Source organism: Benincasa hispida, chromosome 5, assembly GCF_027475165.1.
Source record: "Benincasa hispida cultivar pf3 chromosome 5, pf3_genome.v1.1, whole genome shotgun sequence".
NCBI classification, from domain to species: Eukaryota; Viridiplantae; Streptophyta; class Magnoliopsida; order Cucurbitales; family Cucurbitaceae; genus Benincasa; species Benincasa hispida.
Window position 1 is genome coordinate 68,979,160 of NC_143482.1, and position 17,101 is coordinate 68,996,260.

Here is a 17,101-nt window from a genome sequence, read left to right on the forward strand (position 1 = left end):
CTTCCAATAATAATATAATATTGGGGTTTGTCCCCTTAGTTGTTAGAAAAGAAAAATATTAAAAAGATAAATGAAGAAAATGAAAAAGAGTAACATTTATATCCCTCACCGAAACCAATATTTTGCAAAGGAAACTGAAAAAGAAAAGGATGGTAAAAAAATTAATTCCATTAACGATAATTTATCAAGAAATAAATGAATGTAATATAATTTGGGAATAAAAAGAATTAAGTTTAAATTATAAGTTTAGTATTTAAATTTGATTTTTGAAGTTTCAAGATTATAAATTTTCTAACGGATTTAGATGGTTTAAAATCTCATTAAGCATAGAATTCAAATTTTGTCTAAAAATAAAATTTTAAGAATTTGTTAAACACTTAAAAAAAAAGGTTGGAAAACTAGAGTCACTTTAAATTTCATCCACAAGTAATTTAACCCATAAATAACTATCCAAGCAAAGTAAGTACTACGAATGAGAATGTTATAAGGTTGAGATGTTGAGTTCTTTCTAAAAAAAAAGTAGGGAAAATTATAAAATCACCCCAAAATATGAAAAATGTATGTAGTAATTATAATTATACTCTCAAATTTTCGATTATAAAACTTGAGCTCTCAAATTTCTACAAGTGTCAAAATTGGACCCTCAAACTTTCCATAGTTGTAGAAATTTGATCCCTAAATGATAAAATCGAATCCTCAAACTTACAAAATTCGTTATAATTTCTATAATTATGTAAATTTTAGAGTCCAATTTTAACACTTATATAGTTTGAGGATTCAACTTTTACAATTACAAATTTGATGGTATAATTGCAACTATTGTCGTATTTTAGGAGTGGTTTTTGTAATTTAACCAAAATTTTTTTAAAAAAATTAGATAATTGATGTGCAAGGACAAATCGGAGATTTGTAAAGAAACTTAGGGCTTGGGTTCCCTTGGCCGTTGTGATGGCGGTGGCGTGAAGCACAGACGCGCACGCGCCCATTGTTGAATGGAAAGGGGTAGGGGCATTTAAGGAAAAACGAAATTCAAAGCTTTTCCAGATCCGACCGTTACAATTATTTGAAAAAAAGCAAATGAAAGAAGCAGAGAGCCTCCTTTCAAAAACCTCCAATTTCATCCTCCCTGTTGCATCATTCTTCTTTCTATTTTGTGCTTCTTCTTCTTTAACTCTCTGTTTTGTAAGTCATTTCCATGGATGATAACAACAAAGCCTTATCGATCATGGAACCAAAGCCTTCACACCCACTTCACCAAATTGCAGAAACCCCAACCCACAAACTTCTTCTCAAGCAATGGCTGAAGGAAGAAGAACTAATCTTCGGCAGAATTTCACTGAAAGAAACCCAAATCGACTCTGTGAGAAGAGAAATCACAATGCTTCACATCTTCTTCTTCGTCTTCCATTCCACAGCCATACTCCTCCTCTTCAATGCGTCGACCAAGGATTTCCATGGCGTAGCCTGCAAGAGATCATGGATACCGTCGCTCTGTTCTCTCTTGTTTTCTCTGGGCATCATTTGGGCAGTGAGATACAAGACGGATGTTGAAGCCCATTTGGAGAAATTGCTGGAAAGGGAAAAGGAAGACAGGAATTTGCTGTCAAAGTGTGTGGATGAATTGAAAAGGAAAGGGATTGAATTTGATTTGCTGAAGGAGGTGGATGCGCTGAGGAGGGCAAAGAGCCTGAGGGTTGAAGCTAAGGCTGTGAGAAAATGGTCTTCAAGGGATTTCATCACTCTGTTTTTCTTCTTTGTTTCTTGTATGTTTCTTGGGATTATTAGGGTTGTTCTATGTAACAACTAATTAAAGAGGGATTTGGAGATTGGTTATTGTTTCACTGCAGATTCCTCTGATCTGCACTTTTATTTTGTTGCTTTGGTGGTATTATTTGGATAACAATTTTACGTTCTTTCCAAAAATGGTTCTTTTCTTGTTATTACTATTTACTTCCACCATTTCATCCTTGCTGCATTAACTCTTCTCCACTTCCTCAAATTGGAACGCACCAACTGCACAAATCAGCTTGGAACTTGGAACACACTACACCATTGATATGTTAAATTAATCGATGGTGAAAGTTCATGCAAAGGACCAAAAGTGATTTAGAGGTAAAAGTGTATAACTTTTAAAATTTGATACTAAAAGAAAACTAGATTCAAAACTTAAAGAAAATATGTAGCATTTTGAGACCAAGCCAAATAAAAAATACTTTTACCAACATGAACAAAGCTTTAACAATAGTTAACATATATTTTTCCCTAGTTCGAATTCTCCTATCCCATATTTGTTGTAATAAAAAAGGAAAATATTCTTAAAACTTTGGGATTTTTTTTCTTTTTTCAAAAGAATAAATTGTAGTAGCTACTTACAAGTGTTTTTAGAGGCAATACTTGACCTACCCAGCCCCTTACATTTGCAATTTAGAAAACAAGAAAAACATTTTGGTCCTTTTTCTCGCCACTACCAGCTATAAATCAATAAAATATTGAAAGGGTGAAGAAAGAATAAAAGACCAATAAATAGTAAGCCAGAGCTTGGTTTAGAGACCAAAGATCTGGAAGTATGCTTATACATAAGTTCTTTGAAAAAACCTATATTGTACGACGAGGGAGACTAATAGTCAAACAATTCAACATACAAACTCAAGCACAAAAATAATTGAAATCTTAAATAATTCACAAATGGGAGGTTCCATAGGACACACATTATGTATTGATATGTACAAAGCCGGAGGTGGGGGCATGTTGAGTAAATATGAAACCAAAAAATGAAATGTCAATACTATGCTTCTTCACCTACCCTCACCTAATAATCCACGAAGCATTGGTTCAGAAGCATTGGCTGGCGAGCGCTTTGTATCAACAAGACTCGAACTTGTCGATGCATAACGGCCGGTATCAGGTTCTTCAGTTGATGGAGTATCTATAAAGCTTGTAATGTCATCAAATTTCCAATCTGTCAGGTACCCTGGTTTGGAAGTTACAGCGGCCACTTCAATGTCTCCAGTCAGCATTGCCACCACACGGGACATCGATGGTCGAAGAGCTGGGGATGTTTGAGTACACAGAAGAGCTACACCAATTACCCTTTTTACTTCCTCCTTGCTGAACTCTGATAATTCAGAATCCACCATCTCAAGTTCACAGTTGTTTTCGTGGAGGTACCATGCCTACAAGCAGCAAAACAGGAATTTATCAGAGAACTTCTAAATGAAATTCGAATGTAAGCGAGAAGATGAAGAATGCACCAATTTCTGAGTAAGAATGCATATATTTCTGGTGTCATCGTTGAGTTATGAGAGAAAATGCAAGGTTCAGGCTACTATGGATTTAAGATCAAAGGTAAAGTTAAGAGGAGGATCAGGAAAAGGATATGATATCAAATAAGCCTGGGGAGGGTGCTTAGGAAGAGAAAGTATAAGTGGCACCAAAGTGAGAAAGAAGTTCTTAATAAAACAGGAAAAAAGATTCATTCTTACCCATTCGAGAAGATAGATTTTGTCTTGCTCCAAGCTTGGGTCTGAATTTGGCCTTCCACTAACAATTTCAAGAGCCACGACACCAAATCCAAAGACATCGGCCTTCTCTGTAAGGTGGCCACGCATGGCATACTCAGGTGCAAGATAACCACTGCAACAGAACGGTGGCCAACATTAGTACTCGTACCAAAAAAATATATAAAATAAAACAGAAATTTTAATTAATGAATTGATCTTACATTGTCCCAGCAACACGGGTGCTTATATGAGTCTTTTTGTCATCATAAAGTTTGGCTAAACCAAAATCTGAAATTTTGGGAATCAGATTACCATCAAGCAGGATGTTACTGGCCTTAACATCTCTGTGCACTATGCGAAGTCTTGATTCCTCATGAAGGTAAGTGAGACCCCTTGCTACACCCACGCATATCTCAAAACGTGTCGGCCAATCAATAACCAAATGTTTTTGTCCTGCCAGATAAAAGCCATGCATAAATACAACCATCTTTGTTTTCAACAGCCAAAAAGTTGGATATTGAACTTCCTTACTAAATTCCTTACCAAATAATGCTTGGTCAAGACTCTTGTTTTCTAGAAACTCATAAACAAGGAGTCTTTTATCGGCCTCGATACAACATCCATATAATTTCACAAGGTTACGATGTTGTACTGCAGATATTGTAGCGATCTCAGTGACAAACTGGCTCTTTCCTTGGTGGGATGCCACTGAAAGTTGCTTCACAGCAACCACTCTTCCATCATTTAATGTTCCCTAAAGGGTAAAAAAAACCTCAGATAGTAGCAGATAGTAGCAATACCAATACTTTGGAATGGAAAAAAAAAAAAAAAAAAAAAAAAAAAAAAAAAAAAAAAAAAAAAAAAAAAAAGAAGAAGAAGAAGAAGAAGAAGATATAATCTTCCCACTATTGTATGAACTACAAAGCAAGAACCGTTAGTTCTTATGACACGTTTAATCCTCACCTGCAAGGTTGATTCAGTCTAAGACAAATAGATTTCAGTTATGGTGTAACACCCTTAGCATTTTCCCCTCAATGGTTATAGATTGCCAAGATCTACAACATTATCTTTTCTTTTTTTCACAAAACAAGATTGCAGATATTTATTGGGTAGCTTCAGGTAACTGAATCAGATGTGAATAATACAACAGGAGACAGCCAAGGTAATGACATTTGCTTAGCCCTATCCACTCCTTGAACATTCAAAAGAAAGACTATACCTTGTAAACAGGTCCAAATCCTCCCTCGCCAAGTTTGTTGGATGAACTAAAGTCATTTGTGGCACTCCTTAGTTCAGAAAAACTAAAAGTGTACGGTCTAATGTCTATTCCTAGGAGCTCTGCAAAATAATAATAAATGTTACAGACATGGATAGAAGGTTCAGAATACCTCCTCGAATGCAGAGCCAAAATGGAATGCAACAGATTCAGAAGCAAATAACTACTTAGAAGCAGATTCCTTGAAATTACCTTCATCTTCATAGGCACGACGCCTTTTCCTTCTCTGAACAACAAGGAAAACTGCACCAATAATCAGAAAGAGAACAGATCCTAAACCAACAACGAGCCCTACAATTAGGCCCGTTCTATTCTCCTTAGTGCTTGGAGGTACGTTACTGACAGTTGGTACAAAATCTGCAGAAAAACTCACTACTTAATTGAAAATACTTGAAAACAAGGACTCAAAACAAAGAACAAAACTTACTATTACTAATTACCTGGGGTAGCACTGATGGCTGAAACAGCGGGTCCAAAAGCACCCTGACTAGGTATGCAGCAAGTACCTTTCCCCGCCCAGAAGAGATGAATTTCCAGGAAGTTTTCTGTAACTTCAGCCGTAAAATTCCTCCTGACAGCAAGGAAAGAACCACCTGCCTCCTTCCTAATATCAAAATTCTGTAACACACGATTTCCCTGAAACCAATAACCAATGATGATGAACTCAGACAAAGGAACAGATGAAGGCACAGCGGAAAATGAGCATCAGTCTGTTGAGGAATATCAAAGAACAGAATGGGAATATAATATTAATAAAATGAAATTTAAAACACAGGACGGATGACACTTATTCTTACTGCATAAACATAAACAAAACTGTAAGTGTTGTTAACACCCATCAGACTCAAAGTTGAAAGCAGAAGGTTAAAATATGGTTATTAAATTACAATTTTAGTCCCTGTATTTTCATGTTTTTAACAAGGTCCCTGAACTTGTATGTATAAATTTAGAGACAAACTTAAGATATTGGATGAAATATAGGCAAAGCGTTGGTGTATCCCAAGATTTAGGACAATAATTTATTTTTTGCCTCTGCCTGGAAGTATGGTAAACGAAGAGTCATAACAAGATTATAAAATGAAGAAGAAATAAAAAGGAACCTGTATATATATATCAAAGAGACGCCTCCCACGGCTTTGCCATGTATTTGAATCTGGGAAAACTATTTCTGCAAAATGAAGGTTCACAGTGTAGTTGCCATTCTCAAGCCCTAGTCCATAGTATCTCAATGATGAAGCAGATAGTCGTTGTGTCTGAAAAAGTTCTGTGTCAAGGGTGTTTGGGAATTGAGTCAACGTATTGGCTGTGTATTGAGGATTGTTGGTCCCAGTAAAGTATCCAGTATTACTAACAGCCCACCTTTGTGACTCAGTAACAAAGTACGTAGCAGGACCGAGAGTCTCATTTTCCCTTTCAAACAAAATCCCTGATGAACTTCTGATCTGTGGACCTCCACACTTGATCCCAAAATCAGAATCTGGCATACATATACAAGAAAGGAGTTAAGAAAAAAGATATCCACCCGTAGGACGGGGCATCTTCTGACTTATACTTGCCTTATGTCAAATGTCAGCATTATGAAGATGTAGAATAGTATGTTTAGAAACTCGTATGAAAATATATGAGGGGAAAACAAGGTATTTAGAATCACAAGATTTGAGATTTTACATCAGCTTGAAGTTGAACTGGAGTGGACAAAAGTGAGCTTGAGGTAGTTTTTCCTCTTCCTCAGAGAAACATACAACAAATAGGAATAATTTATTTGTAATTTCTACTCACATATTGGACGGCCTCGATTACAAGGAAAGTTGCGTTGAAGACAATTCAATCCAGAAGGCAAACCACTGAAAGCAAAAGAGAAATGTGTTAAACAGGAAACTTTAAGAAAATAAAGTGTTTGTAAGAGATTAAGGATATTTAATCGACTCATGGAAATACCTGATACTGCCACTTTCAATTGTGAAATTGTTGGCAACTAAATTTCTGCATATCAAAGCCAACAAGATTATATCATAACCTTCATCTTAATGTTACATGAGTAGGTAGGGAGTGTATTATTGTAATTTTCATGATTGTAAAGAAAAAGATATAGAACAGAAAAATGGCCCATTACTTACAGTTGTAAGTTTTGCTGGTTGATCCAAGCAGGAAAGCTCCCTGATAAATCATTATATGACAAGTCTCTACAAGATCAAATGTAAAGGCATTAGTACTCGGTACAGAAGTTAATAGCCAAAGAAAGGTGCAAAATTAAAATGTGAAAAATGACCATTAAGATGTGGACTTATCAAGTCAAGCTAAATAATATAGCTTAAACTTTCCACAATAATTCATGTCAGGTAGAATTTAAACATTTTGAACAGGTAGTCAGATTCTTTAGTGTGTGAGCCAATAAATCTAAGTATGCCAAGAGAAATTGTTGCCACTGTTTTCAAATTGCAAAATCAAGCATATGATTGTATGCCTGAATGAATACCATACTCTCTCAAAACCTAAATGTCAGAGAACATGTATTTTAAGATTACCCAAGAAACGCATCCTACGCAACACCTTAATATGAACATTCTAACTCTGTAATCGAGATGTTTGGTAAAAAAAAAAAAAAGCATTCCCTTGGAGCATAAAGAAAAGAAGATAGCATCTTTCATATATCTTTGAGATAGAGAAATTTCATTTCTAGGAATATGACATATCATCCATCTAATTGATCAAAAGAAATCTTCCTAAATCAGATCCATTTGTAAGGGGCATTGTCATAACTGAAATCAACATTTGCAAGACAAACTCACATATTTACAAGTGATGTACTCTTCTGTGTAGGTAGGGTCCCATTTAACTTGTTATTTCCAAGAATCCTGCACAAAAGACCGAGAATATACACTTCAATTTAACCAAAAAACGGTGGGAGTCAGATGGTTATTGAAGGAAGGGTTGGATGTTACAAGTGTGATAGTGAGCTCAAACTGAAAAGTGAGCTTGGAATCTCTCCTGTCAAGTTGTTGAAGCTCAAGTCCCTACAATAGAAAGGAGAATAAAGTCAGATTATCACCAAAACCACAAACTTTTAAGAAAAAAATCTGATCTTCAAATAGGATTCAACTCTCCAAAAGCACTAAATTTCATAATGGTAAGAAAAAAACAAGGACAACAGGTTCCTAAATTTACCATCAAAATGAATCCCATCTCAACTTGTTAATCAGTTTGGAGATGAAATGACACCAACAGAATTTCTTTATAAAAAAAACACATGAAACGTTGTTTCTAGGGTGATTTGGTGAGGCAAGAATATCTCACAAAATCTGACGTACATATGTATGAGTCAAATTTATTTGTAACAGAAAAAAAATTTAACCTAGCTCATTACCAGCAACAAATTCATTTAAACACTTATACATTGATGAGGAATTCTTACAGCTGGGTAAGTCTACGAAATTCTCCAATGTTGGATGGAATTGAACCAGTCATATTATTATTTCTCAACACCCTGCAAGAAAAGGAATGTTATAATTATAAAAACGTTTGGGAGATTTAAAATATTTATAAACAAAGAAAAAAGAAACAATAATAAATAAGAGCAATGAAACAAAAAATGCAGCCCACTCACAGGATAGTTAGAGATGTCATTTTAGTGATGAATGCTAGAGAAGAGCTCCCATTGGATAAATCACCTATTCTCCTATATTAATTATAAATGGTACATTAGCAATGATTCAAGCAGTACACAGACCAAATACCCTGAAATGGTTAAAGTTACTCACAACTCAGTCAAAGATGTCAAGTTTGAAAATGTCGATGGTATGGAACCTGTAAAAGAGTTTCCTTGAAACCTCCTACAAAAGTGAGCAGATAATATAAATCTGACAGATCTTCACCTTTACTAGAAATTGCAAGTAGCCACAAACATTTCATATTTGCGTATCACAGTAAAAAAAAATGGATTTTAATGAGAATTTTCATCATAATAAAATCTTCAGCGGTTGCTTAGGCCATGAGGCACCATTTTGGAGAAGGGGAGGGGGGGTTTGGAGCTAAGAAGAAACATGTTAACATAATTTTCTTACAAAGATGTGAGCCTTGTCCAATTCCCGATGAAATCAGGTATTCTGCCAGTGAATTCATTGTCTGATGCCCATCTGTTCAGAGAAGAGCTTAATGTCTAAATGATGCATTCTTGGCTGATAAAGTTAGGAAGAGTTAAAGCCCGAAAATGGATTACACTGTCTGCAAGTTTCTTAGACTTGAAAATGATGGAGGAATACCACCTGAAACTCCAGAGCTATCAATGTATCTATCAAGACAAACATGATTAACAAATTATCAGTATAATGAACAAGTGCAAGGCAAAGTAAAGATAGATCTCCACAACCAAGCATAACAAAACCCTAATTTATAGTCAAAGATTGCAATTCAGGACAAATGTATTCATTCAGACTATTCAGCACGCTCATAACTCATAAGTCATACATATCACAAGGTGAAGGGACCCAGAATCAAATTAGGATTTTTTATTCTTGCATCAAAAAACTCACCATTAAAGTAAAATGATCATGATTACAAATAGGTAAGCACTATGAGTCAACCCCAGGCTAGGGAACCGTTAAGTTAATGAGCTTGTTCTTTCACAAAAGTTGGTTTAGTTTTCAGTCTTTTGTTTCTTTTATGTCTCCAACTTTATACTCTTCGTTAACTGAAGTCTGGATCTCAAACATCTACTTAGGTATGCAAAAAGTCAACATATGAGGTTCTACTTGTAACGTTTTTAGTGTTAAGTTGATGAACGTCAAATAGGATAAAATTCCTATCCTTGGAGCAAGTTGTCACTTGGAGCAAATCTTATCTACTAGCTATTGCTAAGAGCAAGTTGTCTCCTCTTTTCTGTAATTATAATTGTAACACCCTTACTAATCAATGGAAGTGTCTTTTGTAATTATCTCTTGGTAGGATCTTCTTTTATATTCCATTTCATCAAATCAATGAATAGTTACTGTTTCATATGATATATATAATTCCTATCATTTGTACAAGAGTGAGTTTTACTGTGAGCTTTCTATCAATAATAGCAAGTCATCTTTCTTCGTGTGTTATAAAAATAAAAAAGATCGTGGTATTTCTGGCAATTACAAAAATCATGAGCTACAGAAGGGCACATCCATCAAGGTTCTGAATATAAAAAAACTGAGGGCAAAACACATGACTACAGAATTGTATAGGTTAAAATGGCAGATACAAGTTATGAGCACTTGTGGGGGTGGGGGGGAAGGGGAGAGAAAAAGAAAAGAAAAGCTTACAGTTCCCTTAACACAGAAAGATTTCCAAGCTCTGACGGTAAGGGACCAGAGAAATTGTTGGACCCAAATGCCCTACAATATCAGTCAAAACGCAACAGTTAAATATGTTCATATGAAATAAAAACAGCTGCAAGACACATAATGCCAATGATCCGCATCTGTACTCTTGAAAGTTTCATTACTCCCAAGTCCCATTCAGAAATAAGGGAAAAAAAACATAATCATCTGAGTGGATTTAGAATTTTAGGGTGCAAAGAAAATATTTCATATAATAAAAAAAAAAATTGAAAATGTTCGTTTCTTAGATTTAATACAAAGTTAGCAGCCTTTCTCCATCCATTTGTCCGTTGTGCCATCAGCATGGCAAAGATCCCCATCATCTCTTCTTTTCGTGCCCTTATTCAGTTAGGTGTTGGGTGAATATGTTTTCTATCTTCAATCTATCTTGGGTGTTTAGCGAAGAATTTCGAGGAAATGCAAGCAACTCTTAGTTGGGACGTGCTTTAATAAATCCTCTCATTTACTTTGGTTTAACACGGTAAAGGCGCTTTTGGCAGAATTATGGTTTGAAAGAAATCAAAGGGTGTTCAATGAAAAATTCCTTAGATGGTTGGATCGTTTTGAAATCACCCGTCGCAACGCTTCATCTTGGTGCATCCTTTCTAAGCACTTTGAGTGCATCCTTTCTAAGCGCTTTGAAAGTTACAGCATCCAAGAGTTCAATCTGAATTGGCGAGCATTTATCTTTCCAGCTTAATTGCAGACTCTGTGTCCATTGTTTCAGCTGCTCTTTATTGGTTTCTTTTCACATCTTTGTTTTTCTTTATTCTAGTTCTTGTATCGTTAGGTCTTGTTATGTCGATTCTTGTTAGCCACTGATTAATACATTTTTGTGTTAGTTTGTAGGATATGATGAGGGCGCTATGGGGGTGTCAACCTAGTTGAGATGTTCGGGTGTATTCGTTGATCCTTAGTCTTAATGCTCATTGTATAATCCTCTTGTACCTTGAGCTTTTGTCTCACTAATTTATTGATAAAGAGACTCGTTTCCTTTTCAAAAAAAAAAAAAAAAAAATGTGATTAGCTAGACATTCAGAAGTCTTTCAGAGTTGAGTAGAAACAGAGAACTTACAATATTTCCAGTTTAGAAAGAGATCCAAGTTCCTTCGGAAGTTCCCCTGATAATGCATTAATGCCCAGGCTCCTAATCATAATTTGATCAAATTTAGAAAGAGGATGAAACTTCTTAATGTTGATCTTTGATATACTAGTATGTCTACTGAGGTCAATAGAAAAAGTTATGAATTGCCTTACAAGGTTCGCAATTGTGTCAGATTACCAACAGATGCAGATAGTGTTCCTGTCAAGAAATTTTGATCCAGCTTCCTGAAAAAAAATCAGTTTAATTTAATTGCATGTGCTACCGGTAAAACTTTCCACATTACACTTGATATAATATCAAACACACATATATGTGGCAATACGTGGATATGTCAGCAGTTAAGGCATCTCTACTTTCTATAAGAGAATATAGATTCAAATTCTCCACCTTAGACATGAAGCAATACTCAAAAATAAATATGTCTAAGGAAGAAAACATACAGATATGTGAGGGAAGTTAATGTCCATAGCTCTGGTGGGAGTACACCAACAACATTTATTGCATAAACGTGCCTGCAAAACCATATAAATAACATGAGTTTCAAACAGAACAAGAAAGGAAACAACGAACATTAGATTATATCCTCTTATGATCAACCGGATTTGTCTGGATGCTAAACATAAAACCAATACGGCGGGATTAGTTTTCTGAAAGGACTGATATTTTCCATCGGCTGACCCTTGCCAAATTATTGATATCATATGTATATACTATACAAATTCCTGCATCCTATTTTTAAACAGTCCATGTATATCAGTACTTAAAGAATTGGACTCACTAAAAAGTGGTTGAAAACGGATGCCCCACCTATAAATTAGTTTTATGCAATAATTTGATTCTAGATTTCCACAATTAAACTCAAGTCCTAACAATCATACATATAGACATGAATGCTTAAGGCAATCATAAAGAAAACTAATTTAAAGTGTTCCAGCTCTTCAAATACAATGTGATAGATGCAGAGAGAGAAAGAGTGTGAGAGAGAGAGAGAGAAATACAGTTGAGTGATGAGGCAAGTAGCACCGTTGTTGGCTGAGCAATCACATTTTATAAGAGGATTGAGGTTTCCATTACTATCGATGGGGGTTGTCGTGTCGATTGCCCTCCCACTGCACAGATTCCCGCTTATATTCCACGCCCCTGATGGCGCCGAAATTCGCCATTGTCTAAATATGGAATTCAGAGCTCTTGCTGCACACGCACACATACACACTCAGAAGATATAATCAATCAATTCCAATGTAGTTGTTTGAATAAAGTCTTCAGACCTATATCTACTCCATGGCGATCCTCACAAAGATGAATATAAATAAAAGCTCAAATCATGAACAAAACAAAAGAGTTCAATTGAATTGAATACTGTTTCTAAACTTTGGTATGGAAAATGAAAGCTTCTAAGTGGGTTTTTGGTCGAGTATAAGAAAAGTGAGCAACATAGCCTTCATCTAAGAACACACTAAAGGTGGGAAAGGAGTGAGAGAGAGAGAGAGAGAACCTTGATCCGGATCGGTGGTGGGTTGAGCTGAATTCTGAGCTTGAGACAAAACAATCAGGTGGCTAACGATGGAAGCAATAGCACAAAGAACAAAGACGAAACCTAAAGACGAAGACGCCATAAGTCGTTACAAGATTATGGAGGGAGGAAATGATATTTTGGTTTTTATGGGATCCTAAAATTCTAGATATTGGGATAGCCATCGTATTATTGTAATATTCTGACCAAAACCATGACGGCAAAAACCACAACAGCGTTGAAAAGGAAGACCACGAGGGAGACTATTGAGAATAATTCAACTTCCCAATTAATGAATTCATTATCTTGCTTTGTCAATATAAAACTAATGATCAAATGGCATTGGGAGAGGCAGGTGGCGAAGCAATTAAGCATATAAAAAAATGGAAGCCCATGTGGTCGAATTGAATTGAAACAGATAAACGTTAGCGTACAGTGATAGACGAGTATTGTTGGGTTGCAGGGAAGCTCCGTTAAAGCGCCGGCGGGGGCGGGGTTGACAATCAGAGCATAAAATTATGAACAAAGGAATGTTAAAGTAGAGAGTAGGTGAGGATTTGAGGGTTAAGTGTGAAAAGAGAATAAAGATTTAGTTTTACCTGTTGTTGATTGCGTTGACAATTCAAGGTTGGCGGCAGAAGTGGGTCGCCGTGGCCCCTGCTTTTATCCAACTGGGCTCTTTGCCGGCGGTTGTCAAAAACACAAGAATTCAACCTGACCAACGGCCACCTTTTTGCCTTTTGATCGTCCCCGTCTTCTCCGTACATAGAGATGGCCCAATCTTAAACAAACCCTTTGGCCCACTTCTCCATTTTTTTCTACTCCATAGCGGTCTCAATTTTACCAAAAATGGCCATAAAAATATCATTACAATGCTGATGTAAATAGATATTTTTGGAAAAATAATAAAAACAAAAATTCAAAAATAAACTAGTTTAGTAAATATACATTTTACGTTTTTAAAACTAAGTGAAAATTATATCATATTCAATTGCTTACTTATTTTTTATTTTTTATGTTTTTTTTTTATGAAATAATGAAAATATTGATTCATTGATGTCAATCTCACAAAAATGTGTAAATATTAATGAAAATATTTACATATTGATGAAAATTTGATTCCATGATCTTTACTCTTTTTTCTTTTGAAGTTGAAGTTTTTTTTTTATTTTATGCATTAAATAAACAAGATTGAAGGGCATTTGGATTTGTTATATGTCATTTTAATGTGTTATTTTTTTAGTATAATTAGGGCAAGAGAATTTTAATCATAAATCTCATAGTTACTAATACACATGCCAATTGAGCTAGGTTCGTTTTGGATATTTAGTTATGTATTCTTAAAAATGCTTAGTGCCAAAATATATAGTTTTACCATTTTCATTCAATTTTGATATGTAAAAGTGGCGTTTTGATTTTTTTTTCCAAAAAGTCATTTTCATTTTTAAAAAATTATAAAAAAAAATTAAAATAAAATAATCACGTGTTTGGTTACATTTTCTCAAGAATATTTTTATACACTAGTATGTTTCGTTTGCTATACACTCATACAGTGGCAGGGCTAGGAATTATATATAAGGCCACTAATTTATTACATTATAATTGCCCTCTACAAGTTTTCATGTTTTGAAATCGATCCTGACTTTTCACCTACTTTTGATTTGAATAGATAGCAACATATCAAAATGCAGCATCCTTTAAAATGTTATATTCTAACTAATTAGAATATTCACTTATCTAAGCTATTTTAAATCATCTTGACTTTGTACCAAAATTCTTAAGTGAAAAAATATAATTTCGAGGTTGATAAGGACCTTTTAGTAAATATGTTATATGAACTTGATCTCGAATATTATGATTATAATCAGAAATTTTGGAATTATAATCATAAACTTTGATTCTTAGATCATGATGTGTAGGTAGTTTTTCTAGATTAATTAGAATCCAAAACTTTTTTCTTCTTTGAAGATGATACCACCTCTATAGTCTCTATTTTTGTTTTTCTTAATATCTCTCCATATTAATTTTGAATTAACTTTACAAAAGTATTAATAATAAGAATAGTATATTCTATTATATAGATTTAAAGGCATAAAAACATAAAGTCTAAGAAGATTTTAAAACTTACTTGTTAAGTTTGCATATCTAAACGATTGACAGCAAATAATCTTCTTGCTTGAACTCTAAAATTAATTTTAAAATCCTATATGAGTAAATATGAATATAAAAATAACATGGAAACAAACAAAAACATATAAAGTGTAATGTAAATATAAATTATGTGAAAATAATCAACGATATCTTTTTAATATGTCACATTGTTTGACCTCCTTTATTATACTTTACATGAGTTGGGTTTTAAAAGCTCATTAGAGATGAAAGTTTTGGGTAAAAACTCATACAAATGTCCAAAATAAAATGTTGCAAGTAGTAAGAGTCAAACTCTTATATGTTGCCAACCAATCAACACTAAACACCAACAAGCCAACACTATTTTTGTTATTTTACTTGAACTGTTTTATATATATTAATATATATTACTTTATAATTTATATTAAAAATACAAAAGACGGATAAATTGAGAGGGGGCACATGCCCATCCCTACGTGGCTCTGCCCATACACTCAAAGTGCTTCCGTTATTATCAAAATACTATATAAATACTAAAAACTAATCATTTCAATTTTGTGTATAAAATATTTCACCAACTGGATTTTTTATTTTTTTTGTTATTTTTTTCGACTGAGTTGGTCATTTGAGTTAGTTGTTAGAGATAGGCGACGGACTTGGTCGCACATGTGGCCATGTCGTAGTTGGACGTCAGAGATGGTCATTATAATTTATCACCATTTATGGTCTTCATTGGAGTTAGTTGTTGAAGTTGATCCCCAAACCATGTTATCGATGTGAGGCAACAATAGTAACCAACAATGGTTATTGCTGGAGTTGGTCGTTGATGGATGGAGTCATGGGAAACGTTAGAGGGAGAGAGAGTTGGTTATTTTACCATTGAGTTGTAAATATTGTTAGTGTAGCAAAATGAATGTTAAAATAACATTTACCCCTATCTTCTTAACACATACCTCAAATGCTGAGTGAGTCAACCCATTCCAAATTAGAGCCCAAACAACCCTTAAATCTTCCTCATCCCCTTTTTTTCTAGAAACTTCATATTTATAGACATGAAATCTTTAGAGTCCAAATAAAAGGACTTTTCTAGGCTCTTCTTGCTTCTAAAACATCTTGGATAATTTATAAATTTAACCCTTATTTAGGTTGTAGAATTCCTTGGGGTGTAAAGAAATACTAGGATTTTGCTAGAGTCTTTCTTAGCTTTTGAAATATGTATTTACAATATATAAGATATAAAGGTAATCTTATACCTTATATATTGTAAATACATAAGATATTGCAAGAACAATCAGAAAGTAAAGAGAAAACTAAGATAGACAAAACACAAGGTTTGGTAAACTAGTTCGGTGAAATGCCACCTATGTCTGGGAGGCAATATGCTTGTAGAAAGATACCTTTACTAATATGAGTCAAATAATTACAATATTGTCTTTATCTGTAAACATATGGCAAACACAGTGACACACAAATAGCTCAACTCAATGAATGAACACTTAGACTCCCCTAAGTGTGAGTGTAAACCCCGAACCCTACTATCCCTACCTAAGTACGTTAACTATGGTTACAATGTTAAGTAGGTTTACTTATGAGGAATATTACATTGTAGGAAAAAGTTGAAGAATGAAGGAAAAGAAGAAGGCAAAACTCTAACTGTTTTGTTGAAATGCCTCGGGTAAACTTGTGAAGTTAGCCAAGAGTGCTTTTGGTAAGCCAAATTTTAAATCTTTATGAGATATATTGAGATTGGGATTTATGTTGAACAAGGGTGGAAGAATATTATTAATCATAATATGATTAGTATTATCTTGTTACTAAAGGTTGAATGGAAGTATGGAACTAAATAATTTTTTGATTATTTGAAAAAAAAAAAAAGAAGGAAAAGAGAAAAAGGTGCAAGTTGGTGGGAAGGTTTAAGTGGGATGAGAGATCACTCTTTTCCCATTTTTATTGCCAACATACCTCCTCCTCCAAATCAAAACAAGTGAGGATACATCGGCTAGGCATTGAATTGGAGAAGAAGAAGAAGGTTTAGGGTTGAGTGGGGTAGAATTTGAAGAAAAACTTGGGGAAATTCAAAGAAAAATTGAAGCTGGTCTGGAATTTGAGTAATATGGACAAGGTATGATGTTCGAAGGATAACAAGTTGTAGAGACCGAGATTCGAGCTGAATATTTGAGGTTAGTAAGTTAACTCATTTCTTAACAACTTTTTGAAGGATGCTTGAGCTAA

General features: G+C 34.4%; 2 protein-coding genes across 3 annotated transcripts; one reads left to right on the top strand and one right to left on the bottom strand.

Annotated features, from left to right (window-relative positions):
• The first annotated feature begins 1,075 nt into the window (after positions 1-1,075).
• Positions 1,076-1,940, top strand: LOC120077946 (uncharacterized). The gene has a single exon (XM_039032079.2). The coding sequence runs from the start codon at positions 1,196-1,198 to the stop codon at positions 1,805-1,807; it is 612 nt and encodes a 203-aa protein (XP_038888007.1). The 5' UTR covers positions 1,076-1,195; the 3' UTR covers positions 1,808-1,940.
• Positions 1,941-2,498: 558 nt separating this feature from the next.
• Positions 2,499-13,159, bottom strand: LOC120077945 (putative LRR receptor-like serine/threonine-protein kinase At1g56140). 2 transcript variants are annotated; one of them, XM_039032078.2, is made up of 24 exons: positions 12,722-13,159; positions 12,225-12,417; positions 11,667-11,738; positions 11,379-11,450; positions 11,197-11,268; positions 10,065-10,136; positions 8,993-9,064; positions 8,838-8,909; positions 8,535-8,606; positions 8,381-8,452; positions 8,189-8,260; positions 7,719-7,790; positions 7,566-7,631; positions 6,894-6,959; positions 6,715-6,759; positions 6,556-6,620; positions 5,877-6,253; positions 5,217-5,412; positions 4,969-5,133; positions 4,720-4,838; positions 4,044-4,254; positions 3,722-3,953; positions 3,483-3,633; positions 2,499-3,173 (listed from the first exon to the last, which is right to left on the bottom strand). In XM_039032078.2, exons 1-24 carry the CDS (start codon positions 12,840-12,842, stop codon positions 2,796-2,798), a joined length of 3,105 nt encoding a protein of 1,034 aa, XP_038888006.1. In that variant the 5' UTR covers positions 12,843-13,159; the 3' UTR covers positions 2,499-2,795. The 2 variants fall into 2 exon arrangements, with proteins under 2 accessions (XP_038888006.1, XP_090170041.1); XM_090313915.1 differs by having other exon boundaries at positions 3,722-4,254.
• Positions 13,160-17,101: the final 3,942 nt, after the last annotated feature.